The sequence below is a fragment of the Trachemys scripta genome, chromosome 18 (genome assembly GCF_013100865.1).
Source record: "Trachemys scripta elegans isolate TJP31775 chromosome 18, CAS_Tse_1.0, whole genome shotgun sequence".
NCBI lineage: Eukaryota > Metazoa > Chordata > Testudines > Emydidae > Trachemys > Trachemys scripta.
This window is the reverse complement of record NC_048315.1, coordinates 16544461-16571916: the sequence shown is the minus strand read 5'-3', so window position 1 is coordinate 16571916 and position 27456 is coordinate 16544461. Positions and strand designations below refer to the sequence as shown.

The following is a 27456-nucleotide window of genomic DNA, read 5'->3' as shown; positions in this document are numbered from 1 at the left end:
GTTAGTCTGAATCTGTAAAAAGCAACAGAGGGTCCTGTGGCACCTTTGAGACTAACAGAAGTATTGGGAGCATAAGCTTTTGTGGGTAAGAACCTCACTTTTTCAGATGCAAGATGGACCAAGTTCATGTGGCCTCACACCTCTGAGGTCTGAAGATGGTAGTACCCTTCTTCAAGATAACAAATCCATTGAAGAGCACTGGAAGGAACACTAACAAAAGCTTCTAAATCAAGAATCGACTGTGACTGACGACACCATCAACTCCATCCCTCAGCACCCAATCTGGGAAACTCTTGCCAACCCACCAACACCTGAGGAGGTCCGCAAAGCAATTAAATGAAGAACAATAAAACACCATGTCCTGATGGCGTACCAGCTGAAGAACTGAAAGTGTGGAGGAGAAACACTAACAAGCTTCACTTGCTGCTCCTCAAAATCTGGCACACCGAAGAAATTCCTGCCAACTTACGTAATGCTAACATCGTCATCATTTTCAAAAAGGAAGATAGTTGCCACAGCCGGCCCTATCGAGGCATTGCCCCTCCTCTCCATCACTTGGAAGATTCTTACTGAACTGCCTGCTCCTTTTGCAGAGGAAGTGCTTCCAGAGTCCCAGTGCGGCTTCAGACCATCAGGAGGCACCACTGACATGATTTTGCAGCCAGGCAGGTCCACTTTCTTAGCAGCTATGAAAATGTTAACCCAAGACTGTCTACCACAGGGTATTGGCATCCAATATCGAATTGATGGCAACCTCTTCATTCTTTCTCATTGCCATGCCAGAACTAAAGTAATATCGGCAACAATAACCCAACTCCAGTATGCAGATGATTGTGATGTAGTTGCAAACTCAAAGGAGGATCTACAAACAGCCCTTCTCTGAAGCTTACAAAAGCCTAGAGCTAACTCTGAACATCGGCAAAACAGAAGTTCTCCACCGGCCAGTGTCCGGTCAATCATCAGACCCAGCAAGGAAGATCTATAATCGACAAAGAAGAACTGAAAATATAGAATACTTTGCTTATCTTGGCAGCCATCTCTCACAGAGGGCAGACACAGACGTCGAGATTCAGCACAGAATTCGCTGTGCCAGTCTTGCCTTTGGCAAACTGTCTCGCTGGGCGTTCAACAATCACAACATCAGAACACATACTGAATTGTTAGTTTCCAAAGCGATGGTAATCCCAACTCTCCTCTACGGCTGTGAGACTTGGGTGACCTACAGAAAACACCTGAAAAACCTGGAACGCCAGCACCAGCACTTTCTTCGGAAGATCCTAACATAAAGTTGGAGGATCATCGCACTAATGTCAGTGTCCTCACAGATGCCGACATCTTCAGTGTTGAGGCCCTGATTATCCAGCACCAGCTGAGGTGGAACGGGCACTGTGTGTGCATGCTTGAGGTACACTTACCGAAACAACTGCTGTACGCCCAACTCACCAAAGGAGAAAGGAAACGAGGAAGCCAAAAGAAATGCTTTAAAGACACCCTCAGGATAAACATCAAGAGATGTGGCATCGACACCAGACACTAGGAGGCAGCAGCTCAGGATAGGGATAACTAGTGAAGACTTGTCAGAGAGGGAACGTCCACTTTTGAGGAAAACCACCTTGCTCTGGTCACAGAAAAACGCCAGAAAGAAAAGACAGACAACATTCGCGCAGCGATCACGGCCCAACCCGGTCTTCCAACACCACCTGCAATGTCTGCCAACAAGCCTGTGGCTCAAGAATCGGACTCTTCAGTCACCAAAGGACCCATGAAAAATAAAACCTGTGAAAGAGCTCAACCTCAACGGATCACCGCCGCCGCTGAAGTACAGTCAAAGTCGTTTTAGTTAAATAAAACAATTTGAAAATGCTGCATTTGTGCATTTTTAATTGAATCTGAATTTCTATGTAATTAAAGCTAGTAAAAATCACAGGTGAAAAAATCATCATCTAGTAAATAAGAAATGCATCATTCACCTCTAATGTAAAAAAATTTAAAATTAAGAATCTGAATAAATGTAAGGTAAGCTACATAATTGCTTAAATGAATGTGTATATATATAGTGTATCCTCCTGATTAGCAAAAAGCAGCACTAAAATTAGTGTAGCAGAGGCTATATTTAGCTACAAATCAGCAGGTATTAATGGCTACTAACCAGTGACAATCAAACTTCCTTTAGGAAAGTAACTAAAAAGTACAAGATTAAAATCTATGATTTAAATCAAGGCTTCCTGCTTGCTGATTTAAAATCAAGAGTAAAATCAATTATTTAAATCGCTTTGATTTGAATCAATCCATGCTGCAATAAAGCCAAATGCCACCAAGGGGGTGAGAATGACTGTATACTGTGTGTGGGGTAAAAGGAGAGAGTTTATCTGGAACAAGTCAGGAATGCCACAAGTTCACACGGGGGACAAGTGCGAAAAGGCACCGTTGCAGAAAGTCTCTCAATGTGACTGTGTGCCAAGTGACACCATATGTGGAGTCCTGGAACTCACACACTAGGTTATGAATTCACAACTACAGACTTGTTGAGCCTCTCCAGAAACTCCTCCTTTTCTTCTGCAACTCAAGATCCTGTCTACACTGAGCTGTCAAGTCTCCCGTATCAGCCAGTTCAGTTTCAAATAGCAAACAGATCTATAAAGATTGCAATTTGGTCTCAGACAATTCATGAACAGTTTAGGAAAACGACTACATTTACCGAATAAACTTCCCTTGAGAATTATTCGCCCGCCTCTAGCGGAACTTTACTCACTTCAAAACATAAAATAGAATTAAGAGGGTAAAGAAATCTGAATAAATGTTAGAAAGGGAGGATGCTCCAGTGGTCAGGAGACTCAGTTCCCTGCTCTGCTACAGACTCCCTGTGTGGCCTTGGGCAAGTCACTCAGCCTCTGTGTGCCTCGGTTCCCCACCTATAAAATGGGGCTAATGGTACTGCCCTGCCTCACGGGTGTTTTGAGGATAAATACATTAAAGAGTGTGAGGAGTGCAGATTCTATGGTGATAAATACCTGAAACAGACATCAGAGCACTCACACAGATGCCTATCCCCACTGTATCACATACAACATAGATCTCATTCTGACCTACTGGTCACTCCAACAGCTTCAGAGAAGTTACTCCTGGTTTACACCGAAGTAAATTAAATCAGAATCAAACCCCTTATGTATAGCAGATCCTGAGGAGTATAAAGAATTCTATTGCACCAGAGAAGCTCCTTCTTTGNGTATTGCAGATTCTGAGGAGTATAAAGAATTCTATTGCACCAGAGAAGCTCCTTCTTTGACTGTGGATTGCAACAGAAGGGTAAAAGAACAGTTGGCAAGACAATCCGATGCACAGCTTTACAGGAAAATAGAGCGGAAACATATGATTATATAGCTTTCGGAGTAGCAGATAGCTCATTATCTTTAAGGGATTCTGCACCCCTGAATATACAAAAATACATTCATTTCATGATCAGGTCCACCAAATGCTCCACAAGCAGAGCCAGCAATTGAATGCCACCACGTTCTGCAGGCTAGAATTCACATCGCCACTCCATTTGACTGTCAATAATTTGCTAATTACTCCCTCTTGGTGTGTATAAGCTATGCTTCCCTATGGCAGAGCTATCAATAACTTCCAAGGTTACACACGAGTCGATGGCTCTAAAGTCTCTCAGGTAAAAGGAAAAACAAATATTAGCTGTGTAATTAAAAATACTCACACGCATGAAATTATTCCACATTCCATTTACCCCTCTCCCCACAAAAAAAATCAGCAAGTCAATTATTTGTTTAAACCAACAAAGCAGAGATAGATTTGTATTAAAAGTATCCTTGTTAATATTGAAATAGGATGCTACCAGGCAAGCATTATTCTTTGTATTACAGTAGCTGAGATCAGTTGAGAGTGCGGGGCCCCTTATGCAAGGTGCTGTACAAATACATAGTGAGAGACACTTCTGCCCTGAAGAGTTTATAATCTACACAGAAAAGACAAAGGGCGGGAGGGGGAAACGGAAGAGAAATAAAACTATTTGACATTTTGAAAATTAAAAACACTTTTGATTATTAAAACAAAGACTTCAAAATCACCCATTTACTTTCTACCATGTATGCTGTTTGTTTCATTGTCTGAGCTTAGTGAAATGGTAGACAGAGGGCATGGCTAACTTGCAGATGTAGAGCACTTTGAGTTAAACCCGCCTTCGTAGAGCGCAGTAGGGAAAGCGCTGCAGTCTGGCCACACTGACAGCTTCAAGCGCACTGGGGTGGCCACATTTGCAGCACTTACAGCGGCATTAGGAGCGGTGCATTATTGGCAGCTATCCCAGCATGCAAGTGACTGCAACGTGCTTTTAAAATGGGAGGGGTGGGGTGGAGTGTGACAGGGAGTGTGTAGTGGGGGGGTACAGAGAGTGGGTTTTAGGGGGGCTGAGAGCACGTCAGCATGCTGTCTTGTAAGTTCAGACAGCAGCAGACCGCCCCCCACGCCACCCCCCGCCTCTCTCTCTCTCTCACACACACACACACACACACACACACACACAGCATTCCCAGTAACGGCTTGCATGCCGGCTGTCAGAAACGGAGCTTTGAACGGGTATTTCCGCATTCCTACAGAAGTTCAAAACAATGACAAGAGTGGCCACTTGACTTAAGGGGATTATGGGACCTTTCCAGAGGCCGATCAGAGCACAGTAATACAACACCTCGTTCACACTGACGCCCAGGCGTTGTAGCCAAGGCGCAGCGAACGTTATTCCTCTCGCCGAGATGGAAACCAGCAGCGCTGTAGCTGCGGAGTCAGAGCGCTCTACGTGCCTTGCCAGTGTGGACGGGGAGTGAGCTAGTGCTCTCGGGCTCCTTTATTGCACTGTAACTCGCAAGTGTAGCCAAGCCCAGAGACTCAATAAGTTTCTATTCAGTTTGAGTTCTTGATTTCCAGGCACTAACACCATGTCGTTGTGTTTGAGTAATAAAGGCCTGATTCAGAGCCCTCTGAAATCAAAGGAAAGACTCCCAATGATGTTAATGGGAGCAAGAACAGTCCTGAACTACCTATGGCCTAATTTTCAGAAGTACTGAACACCTGCAGCTCTCACTGAAATCAAAACGGCATTGGGTTGACACCTCTGAAATCAGGTCTTTGGTGCAAATTTCTTTAATCTCAATGGATTTCAATACAACTAAACGGATGCAGTCACACTGGTGCAGTAAAACATTTAAGCATGGGCTTTAGTCCCCTTGACTTAAGTGCTTTGCTAAGTTACATCAGCAAAAACCCTGCTTTGTACCAGTGCCTGTCTACACTGATGTAGGTGGTTTGCATGTAAGAGGGTATATAGATTTAGTTATGCGAGTGCAAAATCTCAAGACCACTCCAGCATTCTGTTGGCGCTATGTAAACACCCAACCAACCAATCACCTATTGGCGATAAGCTCGATCAGACAAATGATTGCCAATCACCCAGCGCAGAAGAAGCCAATATTAATTCTTGTAGCTTGTGCAAGCTTTAATGGTGCAGAAGCTGGAGAGAATGATTTTAATGAAATCGGATCCAGACACGGTTTAACCTATTGGGTTTCTCGTCCAGCTCGTGCTCATTTTTTGACGAGGGCAATGAAGATATTTTCCTCCAAGTCTGAAAGCACATAAGTTTATTAGAATCCTTGTGCACATTATAGCTGGGATGATGAAAGTTACCTAGGAAGCCTTGGACACCCAATTCCCATTCTATTTTACGTCGCTTCTTACACTGCATTCATCACCATAGTATCTGTGCACCTTCCAGCAGTGTATTACGCGAGGTGACTAACTTCTGTCACAAGTGTTTATTCCTCTCATCCTCTCTGCAGAGGGAGACACGTGCACAAGGGAGGATTTTTTACGTTATTATACATGCTGCACTGTGCTTTGCATTTGAAATGGAAGGTGGTGAGGTTTCGGATGGTCCTCAGTCCCTGGAAGGGTTTGTCTCCCAGCTGTGGGTCAGCGCATTTTAATGAGAATTGTCTCCAAATCCCATCAGCAGCTTTGAAAAATATCAGCCCAAGTATTCTTGCCATTTGCAGCACAGACTACTGTTTGTACATCACAGGTTTGCACGAGGGTTTGGTTATCTTCACCCCCCCGAAACTCTATGAAAGAAACTCTACACAGTCTGTCTAGGTATGCAAGTCACTGTATGGAGTGCAATTTCTACTACAGAACGCTCAAACTTTTAAAATATATTTTACAAATGTAAAGCAAAAGTGATTACCAAACAACAAAGGGCACAGTGCATATACAGCAAATATGTAACTATTCTAACAATACTTCAGACATCTGTAGCATCCTTGCGAGATACTAACTAAACCCCTGCAAAGTTGATAAATATCCTCCTATTATACAAGGGAAAACAGAGACATGGAGAGGTGAAATGACTTGTCCAAGGTTATGGAACTTGTAGTTCAAGATCCTTCACAAGGACAGCTTATTGATCAAATTACCCCGTCACCCTCTCTAACCATCATGGGAAATGCTGTTTACACCCTTTATGTCCACACTGGCACTATTGGCCAATCGCAGTATTTCCAATTGTTTCCATTGTCGCTACCATAAGNACACACACACACACACACACACACACACACACACACACACACACACACACACACGAAAAGAGAAATATAGTCCCAGGCTAGGAAGTTATTGCACATTTGTAGCCAGGAAACTTCAGAAGGGAAGGGAAAGCAGAAGGGAAATGCCCTCAACTTCCCTCTAAAGAACAGGTCACATGCTCGCTCCCATGTTTAGTATAACTCTTGGGGCCAAATTGGCACACACTTGCATACCCAGTCTGGAGACACAATTCCTGTGGTAATTATGCCAGGTATAACTCAAGGTAACTAAACCTGCAGGTAAGACAGATACACTGTGTACATGTAGTTACCCAATTTGCAAGCACCATGATGGTAACTTAGTGAAATCAGGAGCAGTCACACTCCTCAACCAGCTACAAATCTGACCTTTACAAAACAGAACAAAATACAGACCCGGGACCCGATCCTGCTGCTTTGTGCTGCTGGATCTCTGCCCTTGTGCAGGGCTCCACTGAAGTCAATGGGGAGCCACCTTGCATGTAGGGGTTTGCAGAGCCAGAGCCTTGGCAGTATAAAATGTGTAAGACCTTGAGTTTCCTCCTACTGCCAAGAGCTTTAACTTACATTAGGTGTTTAAAAAAAAAAAAAATAGCTGAGCTGATCCAAAACCCAAACTGTGTCTCTCTCTCTCTCTCAGGTACTTCCAGTAGCATCTGAGCACCTTGCTGTCTTTAATCATAGCATCTCTGGGAGGTGGGGCAATGCTAAGATGCCCATTGTACAGGCGGGGATCAGAGACAGAGAGTGTATCTACACTGCAATGCAAATCCCCACAGCACCCAGTCTCAGAGCCCAGGGCAACTGACTTGAGCTCCCAGGGCTAAACATAGCTACGTAGATGTTTGGTCTCAGGCTGGAGCCCAGGCTCTGAGATGTCTGTCTGTCTGTCTGTCTGTCTGTCTCTCTCTCACACACACACACACACACACACACACACACACACACACACACACACACACACTTGAACCGGCATCTCCAGAATCCAAGGCCAGTACCCAAACCTGAGAGATACCTTTCCTTCCTACGGATACCATAGGGGTCAGTGGAAAGACACCAAGGCAGTGAAACAGGCCCTACGAGTTCAACACTTCTCAAAGCCTTTACATTTCAGCGTGGGTCGCTCTGCCGCCTGAGGGAGCCCCAAGCAATACAGCTTCTTGCCTGGTACTTTTGAAGTGGGAACTGTTAGTCTAGGCTGATGCGAAACGCAGCGATATCCCAGATGATCATTCTGTTACTGAGAGAGGAGGGCCGGTTTCCTAGCTCAGGGCTCTGGCACCAGTTCAAAATTCTACATCTCTGGCACACCCTCCAGCATACTTTGTTGTACAAAACAAACAGCCCTTCACCCTGACGTATCAGTCACCGCTCCGTCAGGTGGATCTTCCATTCAGTCAAACAAACCCCACAGCCAAGCTGCATTCTTTCCACACGCCGCGCGCTCTCTCCGTCCTTCCCTCCTCCCACACAACAGACCTGGTTGCTGATGGATGGATGTACCAATTAGTGATGGAGCACGATGCCACATGTCTGCAGCAGACACGCACCTTTCACTGCCTCACATCCCCTGGTACACCCTGACACTGCTTTAAGGAAACTCCGGCTTTAAAGGTTATTTTCCAGCACCAGCAAACAGCTCCGCGAGCTTTTCAAATTACGGGAAGTCCACTCATGTTTGGAGAGAAGTTCACTTCCTCATGGTTACACAGAGATTCACACGTCGAAAGGATTCCTCTAGTTAGGGCCAAGAAAAAAAAAAAAAAACCAACAGCCTAATAAAAAAATACCCAAAGCATTCAATCTTAGGTACTTTTATGGGACCCATCACCACGCTATCTGAGAGCCTCATAATCTCTCACGTATTTATCCTCACGATACCCGAGAGTAAGGAAATGCTACTATCCACATTTTACAGATGGGGAACCGAGGCACAGAGAGGCTAAGTGATTTGATTAAGGTCACTCAAGGAGCTTGCGGCATCCTAATCCCTACCTCTCTGGCGGATTTTCACTACTTCTGCAACAGATGAGCCAGGCCCTAACCTAGGACCTCACGGATACAAAAGCACAACACTTCCACCAAGCCCCTGCACTCATCATCTTTGGCCCCAACCAACTACAGTTTGCTCAATCATTTAATTTCAGCAAGGACAAAAGGTTTCAAATGGATAGGCCTGAAGACAGACGACCTCTGTTTCCCACGGAACCGGTTCAGCATAGGAAGCATCTGTGGAATCTGAGGACTCTTCTCCATTTGTACATTAAGGAAGGGCTGTCAAACCATACTCCCTAACAATACGGTAGCTACCACCAACACTATGGAGGAGGCAGCATATTATCTCCTCCCCAGAATGCCTGGGGAGAAATTAGGCTCAAACCTCAAAATGTATTTCCCTTCCTGCCCATTTATAGAGATTGTGCAGAAAGCGGGGTGAATTCCATGCTGCCCAGTTTTATATGCATGCAGGAAGCAGGTGGTGCAGGCAGGGATGGCAGGGCAGAATTACTTAGCCTGGAAAGGACCAGTGTTAGTGGGGACATGGTCGTTAATGAGCAGGGAAGGAAGCGAATCAGACCCTCTTTTGTCCCTGGCCACATGAGAGACCAAACAGATCCCGCTCAAAAGAGCATCACTGGAGGACTCTGCATTTTCTCTACAACATTTATTTTGGCAGACATGGAAAAAAATCTGCAAAAACAAGTTCACGCGGAAAATTTTTATTTTTTTCTGAGTTTAAAGCATTGGGAGTGTTTTAAAGCCATATAACAATACCGAAAAAGACACACTGTAGGACAGCCAGAGTGCAGGGGATGGAATAAACATGACTGAACGCTTCCCCAGCAATATTTAGTGTGCACAGAGCACTTTAACAGCACTGCTGCATCTGCACAGCCATTCAGCAAGCTGGCTAGCGTATAGCTAGCACAGCACATCCACACAGACTGCTGCCTAGATGTGCCCACAGACACACACAGGGACTCACCGGCTCAGAGATCATCAGGACAAACACTGCGGCTGGACTTTTAAAACAGGACTTGGTGATTTTCACAGCCGTGCAAATTAAGACACAAACACGGGTTATCAAATGTCATGCACTCTGGAGACTAAAGCTGGTCTACATGGGAAAGTTTTACCAGTTATATGGTTTCACTCTCTCCCCTCGTGTGAAAACTCTAATCCCACTAGTGTTTTTTTCCAGTGTAGCTTAAACCTCTTCCTAAGCAACATAAACTAACCCCCAAAAGCCACTCTAATACCAGAATAAGAAAGCGTCCGCATGGGTTGTTATAATGGCATAACTAGATCAACATTAAATTCACGCCCCAGGTTATATAGGGGGAAAAAAACCAACAACAACAAAAAATAAACTTTTGCATGTAGACAAGGCCTAAAATGATCACCCCTGGGGGTGGAGGGGTTCAGACACACACTAATAGGTGTATCACAGCATGGGACGTTTGCACTTTCCTCTGAACACCTCAGGTACTGGCTATAGCCAGAGTCTTCATTCCAGGGTAGACAGGCTAACGGTCTGACGCGGTATCTCAGCACAGCGATGGGTTGACCACAGGAACAGCAACGCTGCCTGCTGACCCTTCCCTTTGTACAGGATGCTACGTTGATAGGAAATTATAAAGAATCCAGGCCATCCCAGGATGTACTTACAGGAGAAGGCAGATCAAAACAAAACAAAAAAAAAAACCCACCCACACCCCAACCAGCAAACCACTGTTTACGAGCCAAGAAAAGACTCACCTTCACGGACAGGTTTTCCACAAAAGCTCAGTAATAAACGTACCAATTTTCCAGTGACACATCTCATGACTTTTTTCCACTTCCCTCTGGCTTTCAACTCTCAACAACTACTTACAACCTCAGCTGCAGCATCCTATGCAGGAGTTGATGGGGGCGTTGGCCATATAGCATTAGAGACTTGGCCACAGAAAAGCAAGTGCAGTCTCTGGTAAGGGCGTACCCCACAAATACACTCAGTCTGTCCAAGGTCTAGAATTACATTGGCTCCTAACCAAATTTTGTCAATGGGTCACTGGCTCGGAGACTACTTTAAAGGCAGGACAGCAGCAGAGTAGGAGGACAAAGAGAAAACGGAGCTCTACGGATACAAGAGGGTGAGGGGATGCACCAAGGTGAGAAGAATTCAGGGCAGCTGCATCTGAAATGAGATCTTTATAATGTAATGACATCCGCTAGCAATTTGGCCAATAAATTGCAAAGCCAACGTATACACGAACCCCGCTCCATGAAAACATATAGCGAGTGTGGAGGGATCTCCTGGCCGGGAAGTCAGGAGTCCTAGGTTCTGCCACTGGACTTGCTGTGTGACTCTGAGTAATTCATTTGAGAACATGGTGCCTTAGTTTCTCCATGTGCAAATTGGGGATAATGCTACTTCTCTAACACGGTGCTGTTGCGAGGTTTAATGGGGAAGCAGTAGTGGCGAGAGCACTGGACTGGGACTCAGGAGACCTGGGTTCTATTCCTGGCTCTGCCACTGGCCCACTGCATGACCATGAGCAAGTCACTTCATGTCTCTGTGCCTCCGTTTCCCCATCTGCAAAACAGGGATAATGATGTTTGTGCTACTCTTCAGGAAGCTGGGAGTCTTGGGTTTCAGTGAAATGGTTTTTATTTAGTGTGCTTTCAGATCAGCGCTTTTCATCAGTCATGTAAGAACCAGTACTATTATTATCATTACTATTAATAAACATCGCTAAGACTCTTTGAGAGCCTCAGGTGAATGGAGCTAGTAGAGTGGCAAGTATTATTATTCCTTTTTCATTGACAACACCGTCATGTTGTCTAGGTCCCCAAATTAGGGCAACTTTAAAAGCTGCAGTAATATTATATTTTTTAAAAAGTATCCGCCGTGGAATGAGGAGAACAAAAAGTGCTGCACCATTAACTATTTTGCACAGAGTTCCACCCTCACTAGGGGCCCTCCATGGACAGCTCTGTGCATGCACGTCCGTTTGCTCCGGCTGTATGGAGGTGCAGTGGAGAGATTCCCTTTCAGCGCCCGGAGGGAGTGAGCACACACACAGGAAACATGGTTTGTGCAAGATCAAATCCTCTCTGAAGTATCTGGCTGTCCTGCGATCTGCGAGGCACCATCACAAGGGCTGGGGAGAGGGTGAACACAAATCCCCAGCAGTTGTGTTGTGCATGTTTTGTAAGTGTGTGTAAATAGCTTGGGAACAAACGAGGTCAAGGAAGCTTATATAAATAAAAGAGGCAGAGCCCTGCAGCAGTCAGGGCTGCTATTTCAAGCAGCTGTCTCATCATTTAAGGTTTCCAAACAACTGATTCTCCCTCTTTTGCCTTTTAGTTTTGCACAGGGACACACAGATATTGCAATAATATCCCCGGACGCAGCTCTCTCACATGGCTCCCTTCCTGTGCGGCAATCCATGGCCATCGCAAAGCAGATCTCCGATCTGGAGGCGTGTAACGCAATCACCGAGGCAAGACAAGATGGGAAAGCAAAACACAGAAAACGGCTTCCAGTCCTCTCCTGCCGCCCTTGCCCTACTGTGGCCAACTTCAATCTGGGAAATCACTGGCATTGCTGCTGAAAACCTGACTGACAGCTGCTAGAACGGAACTCAACCCTCCTGACCACAGCTCCCCGGCGAGCCGTGCTGCTGTTTAAACAGCCGGCGTACGCATTAGCAAAGAGCCACTTAAAAGTTCAGGCTTTTCAAGTTATTTCAGACCCTGTACTCACACCGTCACCGCTTTGGGAAACAGATGGCTCAGGTGGCGGTGCAGGATATTTGGAGACTATTGAGCCGTTCATGTCTAAATCCGACCTCCCGCCGGTAGCGAGCGAGTTCTGTTACCACCTCCCAGCTGCCGGTACGTAATGGGTTACCGCTCTCAGTCCTGTTCCCAGTGGACACATCTCAGAAGCCTGACACAGCAGGCACTGAAGGGCACCCGAGTTTGTAGAGGGATTATGGGCTGAGCAGGCCATTGAGACTGAATCCCCTAGGGAGCAGGAACCTCCTCCTGTCTCTTCCTATGCCCTACCTAGTTAGTAGCTAACAAAGGCATTCCTAGATTTTGAGGCCAGAAAGAATTATGATACCCCCTCGTCAGACCTCCTGCACAAGCCAGGCCAAAGAACCTCACCCAAAAGCGACTGCATCACGGCCCCTCACATCTGTTTGAACAAAAGCCTCTTTTTTTTTTAGAAGATGTCCAGTCTTGACTGAGGGCACGTCTAGAACTTTGAGGTGGAGGTGCAATTCCCAGCTCCACACAGAATGCAGCCGCGGCAGAAAGCGCCAAGAGAGGCACCAAGGATGTGACTGTCAGAGACACAGCTAGGTCCGTGCTCGGGGTGGCTTGCCCCCCTGCTACTCTTGCCACAGCAGGAACAGTCTCTTTAAGCACATCAGCTTGATGAGAGCTCTCGCCAGTGTGTCTCCTCACACCCCCAGCTCAAAGTACAGACACGCCCTTGGAAACTCCGAGAGCCCACCACGTTCCTAGGTAAGTTGTCCCACTGGTTAATTACCATCACTTAAAACTGTGTGCCTTATTCATAGTCCAAATTTGTCCAGCTTCAGCTTCTAACCGCTGGATCTGCCATGCGCCTTTTTCTCCTGGAGATAAGCCAGGATTTGAACCTGTGCCCACTTGCTAAGAAAGTTTCCACTAGACCATCAAGCCACCGCACGTTTCCAGTGCTATCAGTCAGGCACTGTCTATGTTACTCAGTACAAGAACACCCCACAACACCTGGTGCTCTTTTGGCAGCAAGGTCTGTTACAGGGTTTGTAACGTTGGAAACAATTTTCTGGCACAACGTTCAACCTCACAATGCACTAAATCGCTCAACTACACCGGAAACAGGCAAATAATTTTTACAATAAATTAGGAATTATACACCGTGTATTTGCTCACCAGCATTTTATGGGGCTAGTTCGGCAATTCTTGATGTCAGTTATACACCAATGTAAATGCACTGATTTCAAAGAAGTTACACTGGTATAAAACTGGCGCATGGCATTGGAGATTCAGACCCTATAGCTGGGATTTTCCAGCCATAGGGAGTTAGGTGCCCAAATACCATTGACATTCAGTGGGAGTTTAATTCCTTTAGGATTCCTTGAAAATCTCCATCTACCTGAACCACATTGTGGCAATTTTTGTTAATATGGAAACATCCGCAGAAATGGAAAGGGATGAAGACTCATTCCGCTCAGCAACAGCTCATGTCGCTACCAATGTTAGAACAAACTTTGGATCCTGAACTGAATGATATGGAGGCATCGTAAAATTCAATGGGTATCACTAATGTGACGTAGGGCCCTCTTGTGAGCCTGCAGGTATAGAACAGGGGCTGCTGGCTAGAGAGGTTTCAGAGTAGCAGCCGTGTTAGTCTGTATCCACAAAAAGAAGAACAGGAGTACTTGTGGCACCTTAGAGACTAACAAATTTATTAGAGCATAAGTGAAAGCTAGAGAGAGACATGGTGACACAGAAGGTTTGCTGAGGAAGATAGCTGATCTGATTCTGCCCATTGTGTTGTTGATGTAATCATTAAAAAAATGCATTTTGCTGAAACCCAAGACTCCCTGATTTCTCGAAAGTACTACAAAGGTCATCCCTGAGTTTCTTAGAATTTTTCTTCAGCGAGTAGGAACAAGAATTCCAAGCAAATCTATTTTATCTGTTGCCAACATTCTAATATTGCTTATTGCCATAGAAACTTATGACCATCCTAACCAATTACAAATGCGCGAAGAATGAAAGCTATACTCAGAGAGATGATAGTAATACAGGTAAGACCTTAACCAATATGAGTCACTGAAATTAAGCCCCATCTGTTCATTGAGACCACCTCTTGTAACGTTTCGGAACACTCACTCCTAAAGCACCAGAATCAGCGTGGACCCATCGTTCTTTTGCTCTAGCTGTGCTGCAATCTTTGCATCATTCTATTTTTAGAACAAATGATTTGAGGGTTCTCTTGGCAAATATCCATCTACCATTAGCAGCGAGTGGTCTGGGGCTATGCCAGGGGACCAGGAGCCAGGACTCCTGGGTTCTAAATTTTGGTTCCACTTATGACCGTACGCAAGTCAAGTCACTTTTCCTCTTTGCCTTACAGGTTTATCTAGTTGTAAAACAGGTCTAACTTTCAGAGGTTTTGCAAAGTTAAATTAATATTTATGATGCCCCTCGAGATTCTTCAAGGAAAGGTACATGCAAAATGTCATCTGTGTATTGAATCTAAAATGCCTAAAATGTTCTGACCCAGGCAAGTTTATTCCTCATGCTTAGCCTCTTCCACTTGGATCCACTCCCTCTTGTATCAGACCTACAGCCAAGCATCCCAGGCCTGTTATATATGATACAAAATGGCTATGTCCTACAGCATGCAGGAGTTCATGTGGCATGAACACCAAAGAATGCATTCGCTAGGTACTAGGGGGTCCAGATTCAGATCAAATGTAAGTGGGTGCAAATGCACTGAAGTCAATTTAATGGAACCAAAACAATTGTACTGCATCTGAATTTGGCCCTATGAGCCCATGAGGCACAGGTTCAGAAAAGGCATCCAGTAGGCACTACCCACGTTTAACCTGCTGGTTCTCATTACCTCTGTGATCTGATTGGTACTCTCTCTGATCAGCTCCTCCCACTCCTCCTCCGTCGTCATGGAGAGCTTCAAATCCCGAGTCTGCAGGGCCCTCTGGAGAAGCATACACGCCTGCGCCTGGAATTTGGAAGGAAAAGAGGGACACTTTAAACTCCGTTCTTTTTGGTGGATTGCATTAGCTACCTACAGACCACTGAAACCCCCAGCTAAATATGGGGATGGTCCGCATTAGACTCACCAGCACAGTTAATGCTTTGTCACAAAACATTCATTCTCCCTTTCAGAGTCATTCCTAACACAAGGCACTTGAGTCACAGACTGGAATTATTCGGTAGAATGGATGCATTTAAAATGGGAGTCAAACGGGTGGAGAGATCACTGTTATTTCAGAATCAACCTTGTATGGCACTGCAACATATATAGTCTCCATAAATCTATAAGCAACCTTTTCATCACTTTACCTTTTGTTGCATTCTAGCTCTGTTGGTAAATGCATTACACACAAAACGTAAGAGATTGGAGCTGGCAGCCTAGCAAATGCTCCATTTCAAAAGGAAGCCCCAGATGGAAATTGCAGCTCAAAGCAGCACTCAGTCTAGCCCTGGAGTAAAACGCACTCATTAAACCTACATGTTAACAGGACCATTGAAGAGAAGTATCCAATAGAAACCCAATGGGAATTTGCAGCCTTCTCACGGGTCCTCCTCTAGTCCAGAGATTCTACTTTAAGTCCTCATTTAGGTACAGGCAATGCACAAAGCAAACAAAAGAAACACATCAAGACACAACACCAACAATTAGTGTAAATACACTGTAGGATTTAACAGGGACACTTTCCCGACAACAAAATGTCAGAAAGAAAAAGAGCGAGTGAATTCTATCCACAGGTAGAAACACTGTATTGCTGTCCGCAGTCACAAAGGGCTAATTTCAATCTGGGTGTGCGAGGGCTCTATAAACCCCGCACTAGCATGGAAAGGGTTAAGGAGCTGCTTTGGGTTGGGGTGCCACAGCCCCCGGTACTGGCACACCATGCCAGGACTGGAGGAGTTACAAAGAGGGAACTCCACTCCAACGGGAGAAGCTGGAGCGCGGATTGACAGCCTGCATGGCCCCTGCACACGCAGGAGGAGGATGCAGAACCCCTCCGTTGAAGGGGAAAAGAACTGAGACTTGTACTGGATCTCAGTGAACTGTGAAGTGGACCTTGATTCTCCTAGACCCGCTCTGAAGTAAGAGGCCCATATTCTGGAGGGAGCTCCTTACAGGCTTTTCTTTACCTTTCTTTTGTTTAACCCCTTTTGCTGACTACAGGTTATTTGGTGACATCCCCGGGGACACAGAGAGGGACGAGACAGTTTTGAGAGACCCTGGCCGAAAGGTGAGTGCCGGCCTGCTAGAAGGACGCCCTGTAGCACCCGCTGGGGTGGGGGTGGACTGATGTGCGTGCACTCCCCATGTAGCTTGAAGGGGGCGTCCTACCGTGGACAGATGAGCAACAGGGTGTAACTACTGAAAATCAATGGAGTTGCATCAATAATGAATCTGCCCCCCAAAAAAGCCTCCATTTTGTAACCATGTACCGCATCTTAACTCCACAAAGAGAGGGGGCCTGGTTTGCCTTCGTGCAGTGCATAGCCTGTGGAACTCATTGACGCAAGATACCCGAGACTTCGTTTAGCAGTATTCACAAAAGGATCTGATGTTTCTATGGGTAATAAGAACATCCGGAGTTACAACAGTAAGGAGTAAAGCAATCACAAAACAAGAGCTTGGGAGGAACATACAAGTCCTCATAGTCCTGAGCATAAGCCAGCCTCCAGTTAGGGGAGCTTAGGAGAAAACTTCTCCAGATAGTAAGTTTTTCTCTAGCCGCCTACTCAACATTGTTGCTCTTAGAGACAGGATACTGGACTAGATGCAAAACCATTCTTATTCGATAGGCAATTCCTGTGTTCGTATCGGTGGGTACATCTAAGCCGCATACCCTTCACGGTGGCATGTAGAGGGCATACGCCCCTATCACGCGTATAAATAGCATTGTAGACAGTGTGGCAGAGCTTAGGGAATAAAGACAGGCCTGAACCCTAGGGTATGTACCCTACTCTTGACACCCCCAAGCAGTGCCTCCCACATCCACACTGCTATTTTTCACATGACGTGTCCTGCTGCCTCCCCACTGCCAGAGCCTTTCCCCACAACCAGAGCCTTTCACTGACGCATGTAGCTACACACCACAGTCTGGACGCAGCTTGCGTGATGCTGGTGGAACTCCACTGATCTAATCAAATGTATTCCTGATTGACAGCGCCTGAGAGGAGAATCAGGCCCAGCGTGAAGAGAATGGGCAATGATGAAATAGCAGTTACTGGCTTTACCTTTGCACACTGAGACGCTCATAAATTAAAATGGACAGTTCCAGCCAGTGAGCAGGGATGGGTTTTTTTTAAATCCATACTTGGCGCCAAATTAACATCCAACAAAAACAATCATCGGGAACATAGCATAATTTTGGTTCGAGTAATCAGCAATATTTTAGCTAGGTGAAAAATCAAAACCATGTGTGTGTATATGTCTGCTGGAATTTCGGGTGCAGGCTGGAGGCATGTACACTATTCGAGTGACACCCGCTATTGTCGCTAAATGGTGATGATAAGCAAGGTTCTCAAGGGACTAGGTCTTTTGAGACACTTCATAGAAGCCTGCTATTCGGAGGGCAGGTGCTGAGCACTTTACTGAAAATCAGGTCCCACTCAGGTCTCAAGTCACGTATCCAAAACGGCACCTGTCATTATTAGTCACTTTTGATGATGCTGTTTTTGATCTGTGATGTTCCCACCCAATAATTACTTAAGCTCTCTGAAATACAGCTTTGTCACTGGTGCCCTGGTAGGACTCTCCACAAGATCAGCATGTCACATAAATAAAACACCAAAGCAAGATGGCACTCTTGAGTTAATCTACAGTCCTGAGATGCTGTTAGAGCAGTTTCAAGGAACCATTCTCTTGCATCCTGGTGCAATCAAGATGAGTTGCCTGGACGAACGTTATTGAAACTGCACGAGGAGAGATGACGTCTTAAGGTTTATGATCTCGTCTGGCCCCTCAAGTGAGTTACAGCCTTTCATTTACTCCAGGGGTCACCTATTCTCTTTATAATTGCACGAAGGCAGCTCTCCGCTACACTCAGTGCATGCACCCAGACATGCCGTAATTGGTCTCATAAGCCATAGCTGCCTTGTAAATTACAAGAAGTATGTGAGTGCCTGCCTGGCAAGTGGTGGTAGGAATCTGTAACTCTGGTTAAATCAACAACAATCAAATGACCTCTCCTGCAATTTTTTTTTAAATAACCCAGCTAACAGAGCTACTGTGCGTAAGTGAAAAGCCTGGTTCCACACTATACGTCTCTATTCTTGCCAACACGGTTGCTATGTGCCCTGAAGAGGAGTCACTCCTGTAGCCCATGAACCTTAACAATCCCACCTTTGCTGGGAAGAAAGGTTTAGTTCTATTTCTGTTTTTATTCCAGTGGAATTTGCCCCGTGGGCAGGTAGAATTGTAATGGCTGCAGTTTCAAAGAGACTTCACAGCCCCATCACGCCCATTTATCTTCTAGGTTGCTAATGCAAGTGGCAGTTTTCCTCTTTTCAGATAACCATAATCTTACCCAACAGACTTCAGTTTGGCATTGGGACTAGGTCTTCTTCTGCATCAGAGTGAGAGGCCTGGTGAGTTAAGAGGTTACGGGTTGACCTACTGCAATGTGGATTACGGTCACAGGTGGTTTTAATCTCCTGGCCCACATTCCTCCTTGTCTACTCTACAACCAAACTCCTGCTCCAGGCAGACTGCGTACTGAATGAACCTATGAAGTGTGGCTATTGATAAATCACGCCTGGTAACGTTACTGCTTTACTGTCCTTGGAAAGGGTAAGAAATTAAACAATCCTGAAGAGAGTAAGTAAAAGAAAGGAAACTGATCAGCTTCAGCAGGTCCCAAATTATAGCATGAGAGCTACCAACCAACGCAACAAACCAGCAGCAAATATCAGCACCCTCTTGTTTAGAGAGAAGTACAAATACCGGTCCTTGTTCATATCATTTTATTAGTACGTAAAAATGGAACTTTGATTCTATAGCTCTACAAAAGGGACAATCGTGGACACCTGAAATGTGCTGGTGCTCAGATTTGATGGTGAGTGACAGCACCACAATGGACTGGAAATTACCAGCCCATAGCAATAGTTTTATAGTCCTAAACCAAGCTGATCTATGGTCAGAGAGCACCCCCTGAGAAATGCCAAGCTACGGACCTGAAGGCTGGACATCTATTAAAAGCTGCCTGCAGAACAACGGCCCCTGGGCGCCTACTGAAGTTAAGAGAAGTTAAAAGGGATAATCTGCTGTTTGAGTGGGCTGCTCTAGGAAGCTTTTCCTTTTTATTGTGACACTTTAAGAGGGGTGGGAACGAAGTCTGCTGGAAAGGAATACAAGAGTCACTGAAGTACAGTTATAACTCAAATTAAGCCATTTCCTTTCAGGTGCACTGAGAAACCACTTGCTCTCTTCTCTTTATAGGGAATATTTCCTTAGTGGACAGAGCTTGGCTGAAAGGAGGTACACTGCGGACATGAATACAATGCATAAGGAACTCAAGGTATTCAACTGTGTCAGAATTTAGCAAGGGAATCTATGTAGGAACACACTAAGATTACAACACGATTAGTGATTTGGGGGGTCCATCATAAGGGGGCCTGATTTTCTGAGAATGGGTACTCAGCACTTCCTGAGAACCCAGCTCTTTTAAAAGTGACTCAAGCTGATAGCCCCAAAATTGAGGCACCTAAAATTACTATTCACTCTTAGAAATAAATAGTAGCCTAAATTTTCACGTCCAAGTGATGGTGCTGGCAATCCAAGAGGTGGGCCAGGGAGAAAGAGACCAGCAAAACTATAGAGATCTAAGATTTCTAAGAGCCAATGCTATTTATTTTTAGGTAAGTAGATGCTTAGAAACATGCCCTGCTCTGGGCACACGTGTCTACATAAAAATACTGTTACAGTTAGCAATGACCTCTATGCTGTCCTTGTCCCAAATAACTTGCCATCTACTAGAACTGTGAAAAATATGTGCAGAAAAAAGTTTCCAATGACATTCGCCTGTTTTCCATTCTGCAAAATTATTATTATTATTTTTTTTTGGCAGAACATTTTCACACAATGGCAAGGGTTTAAAAAGCCAAGAGTTTTGGAAAGGATATAAACCCTCACATTCAGGGCATAGACCAGCCTCTAGCTGAACGGGATAAGGAAGCAGTTTTTCTTGTGTGCAGTGTGTTCCATAACTGGCTCCTCCATGACTTTTGCACCCTCCTCTGAGTCCTGGCCAGTGTCAGAGACAGGATACTGGACTCCGGGGACCATTGGCCTGATCTAATCTGGGAATTCTTACATTTTAAAGTGGATGTTTGCCAGGGCAAACAAGACTGACCATGTACAGAGGAGAGTTCCCTACAGGGAGTATGGCTGTAACAGTTTCAGCCTATGGACAGAGGCCAGCAACGCTCAAGTTCTATCCCCGACTACGCCACCGAATCTTCCTACCCCTCTGCATGTATGTGGCACTTTAGGAACAAGCAGTACCACTTTGTTCCCAATGGAGTCAGAGGGCTTTTGTCATTGACCTCACTAGGAGTGGGATTAGACCCTTTATTTAGTTGTGGCTCGAGACAGTCTTGGTAGGGAAGTAAACATATTATTCTCCCCATTTTACAAGTGGCAAAACCGAGGCTCAAGAAGATTACACTCAGAAAACAACCTTCTCTCAGAATACACAGGAGCTCCCAGCCCTGGGCTTAATCCATTAGACAAGGATACTTCCGGGAGAGGGAGACAGACAGACAGACACGCAGACACACACACTTCTATACCCCTGAAATGAAAATTTGTAAGTGAACTCACATTCTGAGCTAGGTTAGATCCCATGACCAGGCGAAAAACTTTATAACCCATTCTGGGTCCTATAAGCCATCTAGTTCCCCAAACCTACTATAGAAAACAGTTCAGTAAATTCAGAGAGTTAACAAAAAGAGGGGGGGGAAAGAAACCCACTAACCCTCCCCCCATCTGCCAAAAAAATTCATCCAAAGATGACACACACATATCCATCCATCCACCCACCCATATGACTAAATGAGGTAGAAATGCTCATTATTAGTTCATGTGGGAGGAAGAAAATGAACAACAATCCATAACATGCCAATTCTGTGGGTTTTCTGCCAGCTTTGTTTGTTTCTCTCTTACACTAACATGCATGTCAATTCAGTATAAACATTCAAAGTCTCCCTTTAAAATACTAACTGTACACTCACTGCAGGAACAGATGATGGGGGATCCCAAATCTCCCCATTTCCCTTATTTACAGGCTAACACACAGAGCAATCAGGCTAAGATGCTGTGATATATAGTATGTCTCTATCTGTCCCAATAAGGCATAAGCAACCTGATGATTTTAAATGGCAAGTGATGGGCAACACAACCATTGTTCTCACGTTGACTGATCACATCTGGTGTGGTTGCTACATTGGAAACAAGACAAAGGTTACCCAAATCACTATCCGAGACAGCGTAGGGAAGGGGAGTTTTAACCCCAGAGTGCACAGTTCGCAGACAGCACCAGGGGTAACAGCCCTTTACAAGGGCATCAAAGTCACCGTCCCGTGTTCAAAAGATGAAGGCACTGTCCAAATCTCAGCTCGTGTTTTACACATGGTTAATTGTTATGCTGCACAGGTTCACTCAGGCACCAGTTTCTGACACAAGGCTAGACAGTGTTTTTCAGTTCTGCATGTTTTAAAAGGACGGCACCAGGGAGGCATTTCAAGCAGATGAAAAGGTATCACACAAACACAGAGACGGGAGAAAGCACCCAAAAATTACATAGAGCTACTCACCGGTTTGTATTTAGTGTCACGCCACGCAGAATCGTGCAGAGGACTGACTGACAGTAGCATCTGCAATGTACTAGGCACTGCAGAAGTTAGAACAGTTCGCACTCCTATAATACCACTTCATCTGAGGCTCTCCATGTATTTTGCAGACATTAATTAACTAATTAAGCCTCAAAGCTCCCCTGAATTATCTCCATCTTAAACTCTGCCTCGTTTTCCCTTTGTGTAAGAGAGCCACTCAACAGAAAGTCAGTGGCAATACAGTGAATGGAACCCATGAGCCTGGACATTTCGACCCAGGATCATACTGGTACCACTAGACCACACGTCCTGTACTTCACTATTAGCAGTGATGCTACAGTTGGGCCTGGTCCACACTAACCCCCGCACTTCGGACTAAGGTACGCAAATTCAGCTACGCTGAATTCAAAGTACCTTAGTCCGAACTTACCGCGGGTCCAGACGCGGCGCGGAGGCTCCCCCGTCGATGCCGCGTACTCCTTTCGCCGAGCTGGAGTACCGGCGTCACGGCGAGCACTTCCGGGATCGATCCCAGAACATCGATTGCCTGCCGCCGGACCCGGAGGTAAGTGTAGACGTACCCTTAGGTGTGAGGGTGTACTTTTTCAGCAAATCAAAATGCAAAACATACACTGGGCCTGATTTTGCTTTATACCAACACCTATGGCAGGTGCAGAGCGGAAGTAGAATTTCTAGCAACTCCAAATGTATGCTACCAACTTGGCAGATGGGTCAACAATGACAGATGGAAGACTGTGGCGTATCATACCCAGTACTTTTTTTAATATATAAAAAAAAATTACATGAAAAATAAGTTACAACAAGCAATTAAAATCTTAAACTTAAAATTGCATTACAGCCAGGAAATTCACCATTATCATTTTGGTGATAGATTTAACATACCCTGGTGAGAAGGCAAATTGTACGGGAAGTTTTACCCGACTATCCGAGCACCTTTGCAGTTCAATAGGCTATTGGCATTTTGAAGAACTGATGCCAACTGCTGCCATACAAACTGTGGGCTCAAGTGTCAGGCTATATAGCAAAGCAACCTTAACTGCGACCGTGTCCACGTGTCAATGCATATATTACCTTACAATAGCAACTCTCGGTAGATGAGTGCACAATGCCAGCACAGTGTGGTGTCTGACTCAGCAAACATAAGAATATAATGGAAAAGATTCACAATTTGTTTTTATTCTGCTCCTCCAGTAAGCCTGTGTAAGTAACCAGGTATTTAAACTACACCTCTACCCTGATATAACGCGACCCAATATAACACAAATTCAGATATAACGTGGTAAAGCAGTGCTCCGGAGGGGCGGGGGGGGGGGGAAAAGAGGGAACAGGGCTGCGCGCTCAGGCGGATCAAAGCAAGTTCGATATAATGCGGTTTCATCTATAACGCGGTAAGATTTTTTGGCTCCCGAGGACAGCGTTATATCGGGGTAGAGGTGTACATCATTTTCTTTCACCGTAAATGCCCATGTGTATAGCATTTTGCATTACTAGGTCATTAAACGGCCTATTGAAAGAAACAGTCCTCTCCTTATTTTATTTCAGTTTAAAACAGATGGGAAAACTGAAGTCCAGACATGTTAAAGCAATCTATTCAACTCAAGATCGCAGAGTGAATCAGAGACAGAGAGTCAAGGAAAGAACCTTTGTTCAAATTCTACTGTTAGACCAGTACAGATTCACCACCAGGGAAAGCAATGAAATTACTCTGGATTTACAATGGTGTAACTGAAAACAGGATCTGGCCCAATGTCTTCTGACTGCCAGTCTCATGCCCTATCCAGAGGACCATGTTGTTTCCTGTAACATACCCACCCCGCAATGGGCAGAAATAATGTTGCTATGGGGCCCTGATCGTTGCTGGAGCCTAACTAACAAACAAACACACACACACAAGGATGGGCCACTGATTGACCAGCAGCAGATTATAGCAAGCAAAATGTGAAACAAAAAAATTAAAAACCAAGAATGAGAGTACAGACTCACAACCCTGGAGACGGAGGAAGTACGGTGAATGAGCAGCAGCAGTGCAAACTTCCCCCTATCCCGTCCTTCCAAGCATGCCTGCATAGATCACTGCAGGGTTACTGGGGGATTATACAGCCCATTCAGACCTTGGTGTCTTCAAGACTGCTGATGTTACGATACAGGCCTTGCTCTAGGAAAGCACTTAAGTACATGGTTAGGTCCATTCCTGTTCAATGTAGCACATAAGTACATAGTTATCTTGTATCAGGGGTAGCCGTGTTAGTCTGTATCTACAAAAACAACAAGGAGCCACCAGACTCCTTGTTATAGTTATCTTGAGGTATGTGCTTCAGTTCCATTAACTTTGATAAGACATAAGCATCCACTTAAGTGCTCTCCTGATTAAGAATGCATTCCTGGATCAGGGCCATGGAGAACTGTCCTGTGGGCTCCAAAATGAGATCCAACTCCTGTGGCCAATGAAAAAACACTCGGGTAGCAACAACTCCTTCAAAGACAGGCTTGAGAAAGAGCCACTTTCCAATTCAAAAGCTTAGAGATAAAACAGTTGACTAAGAAGCCACCACCATTAGCTTTCTCCAACCTAGAGCTACAACTGAGATATCCTGTTTCAGCATTACTGGTGCAAGGCAAACAGAATCCAGACAGCCTAAGAACCTTATTTGGGGGCTATTTAAAGGGGTTTAGAATGGAAGTATCCAACCACTTCTGGGAGAATGTGCTGTGTCTTAATAATAATAATGCAAGTGCTGTCTACTTTGGATCAGGGCAGCAATGCAGAAATGCTCTTTCTGAGACACTTTTTTATCATAGTTTCAATCATGTCCACCTTTTAAGAATGCACACTTGATAATTGCAACTGGGCCCCCAGAAGCCAGGCATCTCCCATCTCAGATCAGTGTCAGCTGAGACCTCATCTCCTACAAGCAACACGTCCCGGTAACTGCAGTCCCTAATGCATTCGACAGGCTTTCAGCCATTCTATTCTCTGCTAGCCTACAGTAGGCCAAGAAGCCCCAATAGAGATCAGAGCTCCATTGGACTAGGTGCTGAATACATGCATTACATAAAAAAATAAGAACGGCCGTACTAGGTCAGACCAAAGGTCCATCTAGCCCAGTATCCTATCTACTGACAGTGGCCAATGCCAGGTGCCCCAGACGGAGTGAACCTAACAGGTAATGATCAAGTGATCTCTCTCCTGCCATCCATCTCCACCCTCTGACAAACAGAGTCTAGGGACACCATTCCTTACCCATCCTGGCTAATAGCCATTAATGGACTTAACCTCCATGAATTTATCCAGTTCTCTTTTAAACGCCATTATAGTCCTAGCCTTCACAACCTCCTCAGGTAAGGAGTTCCACAAGTTGACTGTGCGCTGTGTGAAGAAGAACTTCCTTTTATTTGTTTTAAACCTGCTGCCTATTAATTTCATTTGGTGACCCCTAGTTCTTGTATTATGGGGATAAGTAAATAACTTTTCCTTATCTACTTTCTCCACATCACTCATGATTTTATATACCTCTATCATATCCCCCCTTAGTCTCCTCTTTTCCAAGCTGAAGAGTCCTAGCCTCTTTAATCCCTCCTCATATGGGACCCGCTCCAAACCTTTAATCATTTTAGTTGCCCTTCTCTGAACCTTCCCCCCACCCTTCCTTTTTCTAGTGCCAGACACAATCTCTGCCTGGAAGAGCTGAAGTGACTTGCCTAAGGTCATACAGGGAGGAGTGTGTAGAAGAGCCAGGGATTAAAGCCAGATCTCCTCCTACAAAGTTAGGTCAACCTAGCTACGTCATTCGGGTGTGAAAAAATACCGCCCCCGAGCGATGAAGTTTAGCTGACCTAAGTCCTGGGGTAGATACCACTAGGTCAACGGAAGAATTCCGTCACTGTAGTGAGTGTCTACACTGAAGCGCTACACTGGCGTCGCTGTAGCTGTTTAAGTGTAGACACAACCTCAGTCTAATCTCCTCTGAGTTATGTATTTTGGTCTGAATTACACATTCCTCCAGGAATGGCCAATGCGAAATGCTGCAGTGGTAGTTTAGAAAAATTAAAAAAAAAAATAAAAAATAAAATCCCATAAAAAGCACCAAGGACATTGTGCAGTGATGTACATGGGTCGGAGGAGGAATTCATTTCTGACCTCAGAGGCCAGAAGCTTATTCTGTGAAGCACTAAACCTGACATAACTGCCCATTATATAACATTTTACAAAATCCACTCTCACTAAAGCACACCAAAGGGCTGGTCATTTGCTCGAGAAGCAGCACTGATTAATCCAATGGAAAAACTTACAAGCCCAAGAACAAAATTCTCCTTGCCAAAAATTTAGTGCAAGGGGGGGGGGGGGGGGTGAGGGAATTGATACTTTACTCACCAGTTTAAAAAGGTTACTGTCGCAGCTGGATGGGTGAGTAGAATTTTGCAGTTTGGTTTAATCACCATACATGAAGCATTTAAGTGGCACTTTTATCATCACATTTTACCACCTTTGACAAGTAAGGAAATCTCACCCAATACACTCCTAGATCTTTACACTTTTATGATTTAAAGCACTACCACGGTTTCAGAATGAGCAATTCTACACTGCAACCCTGCATTATCCAAAGCAGACAGTACCTGCCACATCTAAAAAATAACAATAACAATAATAATAATAATAATAATGCCGATTCCTGAGAAGCAGCTGGATGCCTTCCACTCTAAGATCCTTTATATAATTGACAATGGCTTGCTTATTAGCACATTAAAAATAAGCCCATCACATACTAGATACATTTTGCTCCTACAATATGTGGAATATCTGTGTGGCGTCTCCTTGCGTGAGCAAACTATCAATGGATGTTTTTTAAGTCAATTGTTTTTTTCTGATACCAACAGTCTCTACCTCCCTCCCAAGCTTGTCTTTAAAGCAAGTTAAACAATGTTTAGTAAACACAAAGCTTTCCTTGTCCTTATGAACAGCTGTAACACCCAGTCCCAATGATTCCTCTTCCTAATGAAAAACAAAAACAAAAACAAAAAAACCCAACTCTGCAGGATTCATCTGCAGTTTTAACACCCAATCACTAGCTCACAATGCTGCAGGACTCGGGGAAAAACAAACCCAGATAACCAGACACCTGTTAGATGGAGAACTAACCCCATTTGGCAGAGTTAAACCAGTTAAGAGAGACCAGTGAGGTTCAGGGCAATGACTGGTAAG

General features: G+C 44.9%; 1 protein-coding gene across 1 annotated transcript in view; it reads right to left on the bottom strand.

Moving 5' to 3' along the window:
* The window catches only part of MYBBP1A (MYB binding protein 1a), a 79978-nt gene that overhangs the window by 6024 nt on the left and 46498 nt on the right, over positions 1 to 27456 (bottom strand). The window contains 1 exon segment of the mRNA XM_034752790.1: positions 15262 to 15378. Coding sequence (XP_034608681.1) covers positions 15262 to 15378 — 117 coding nt within the window.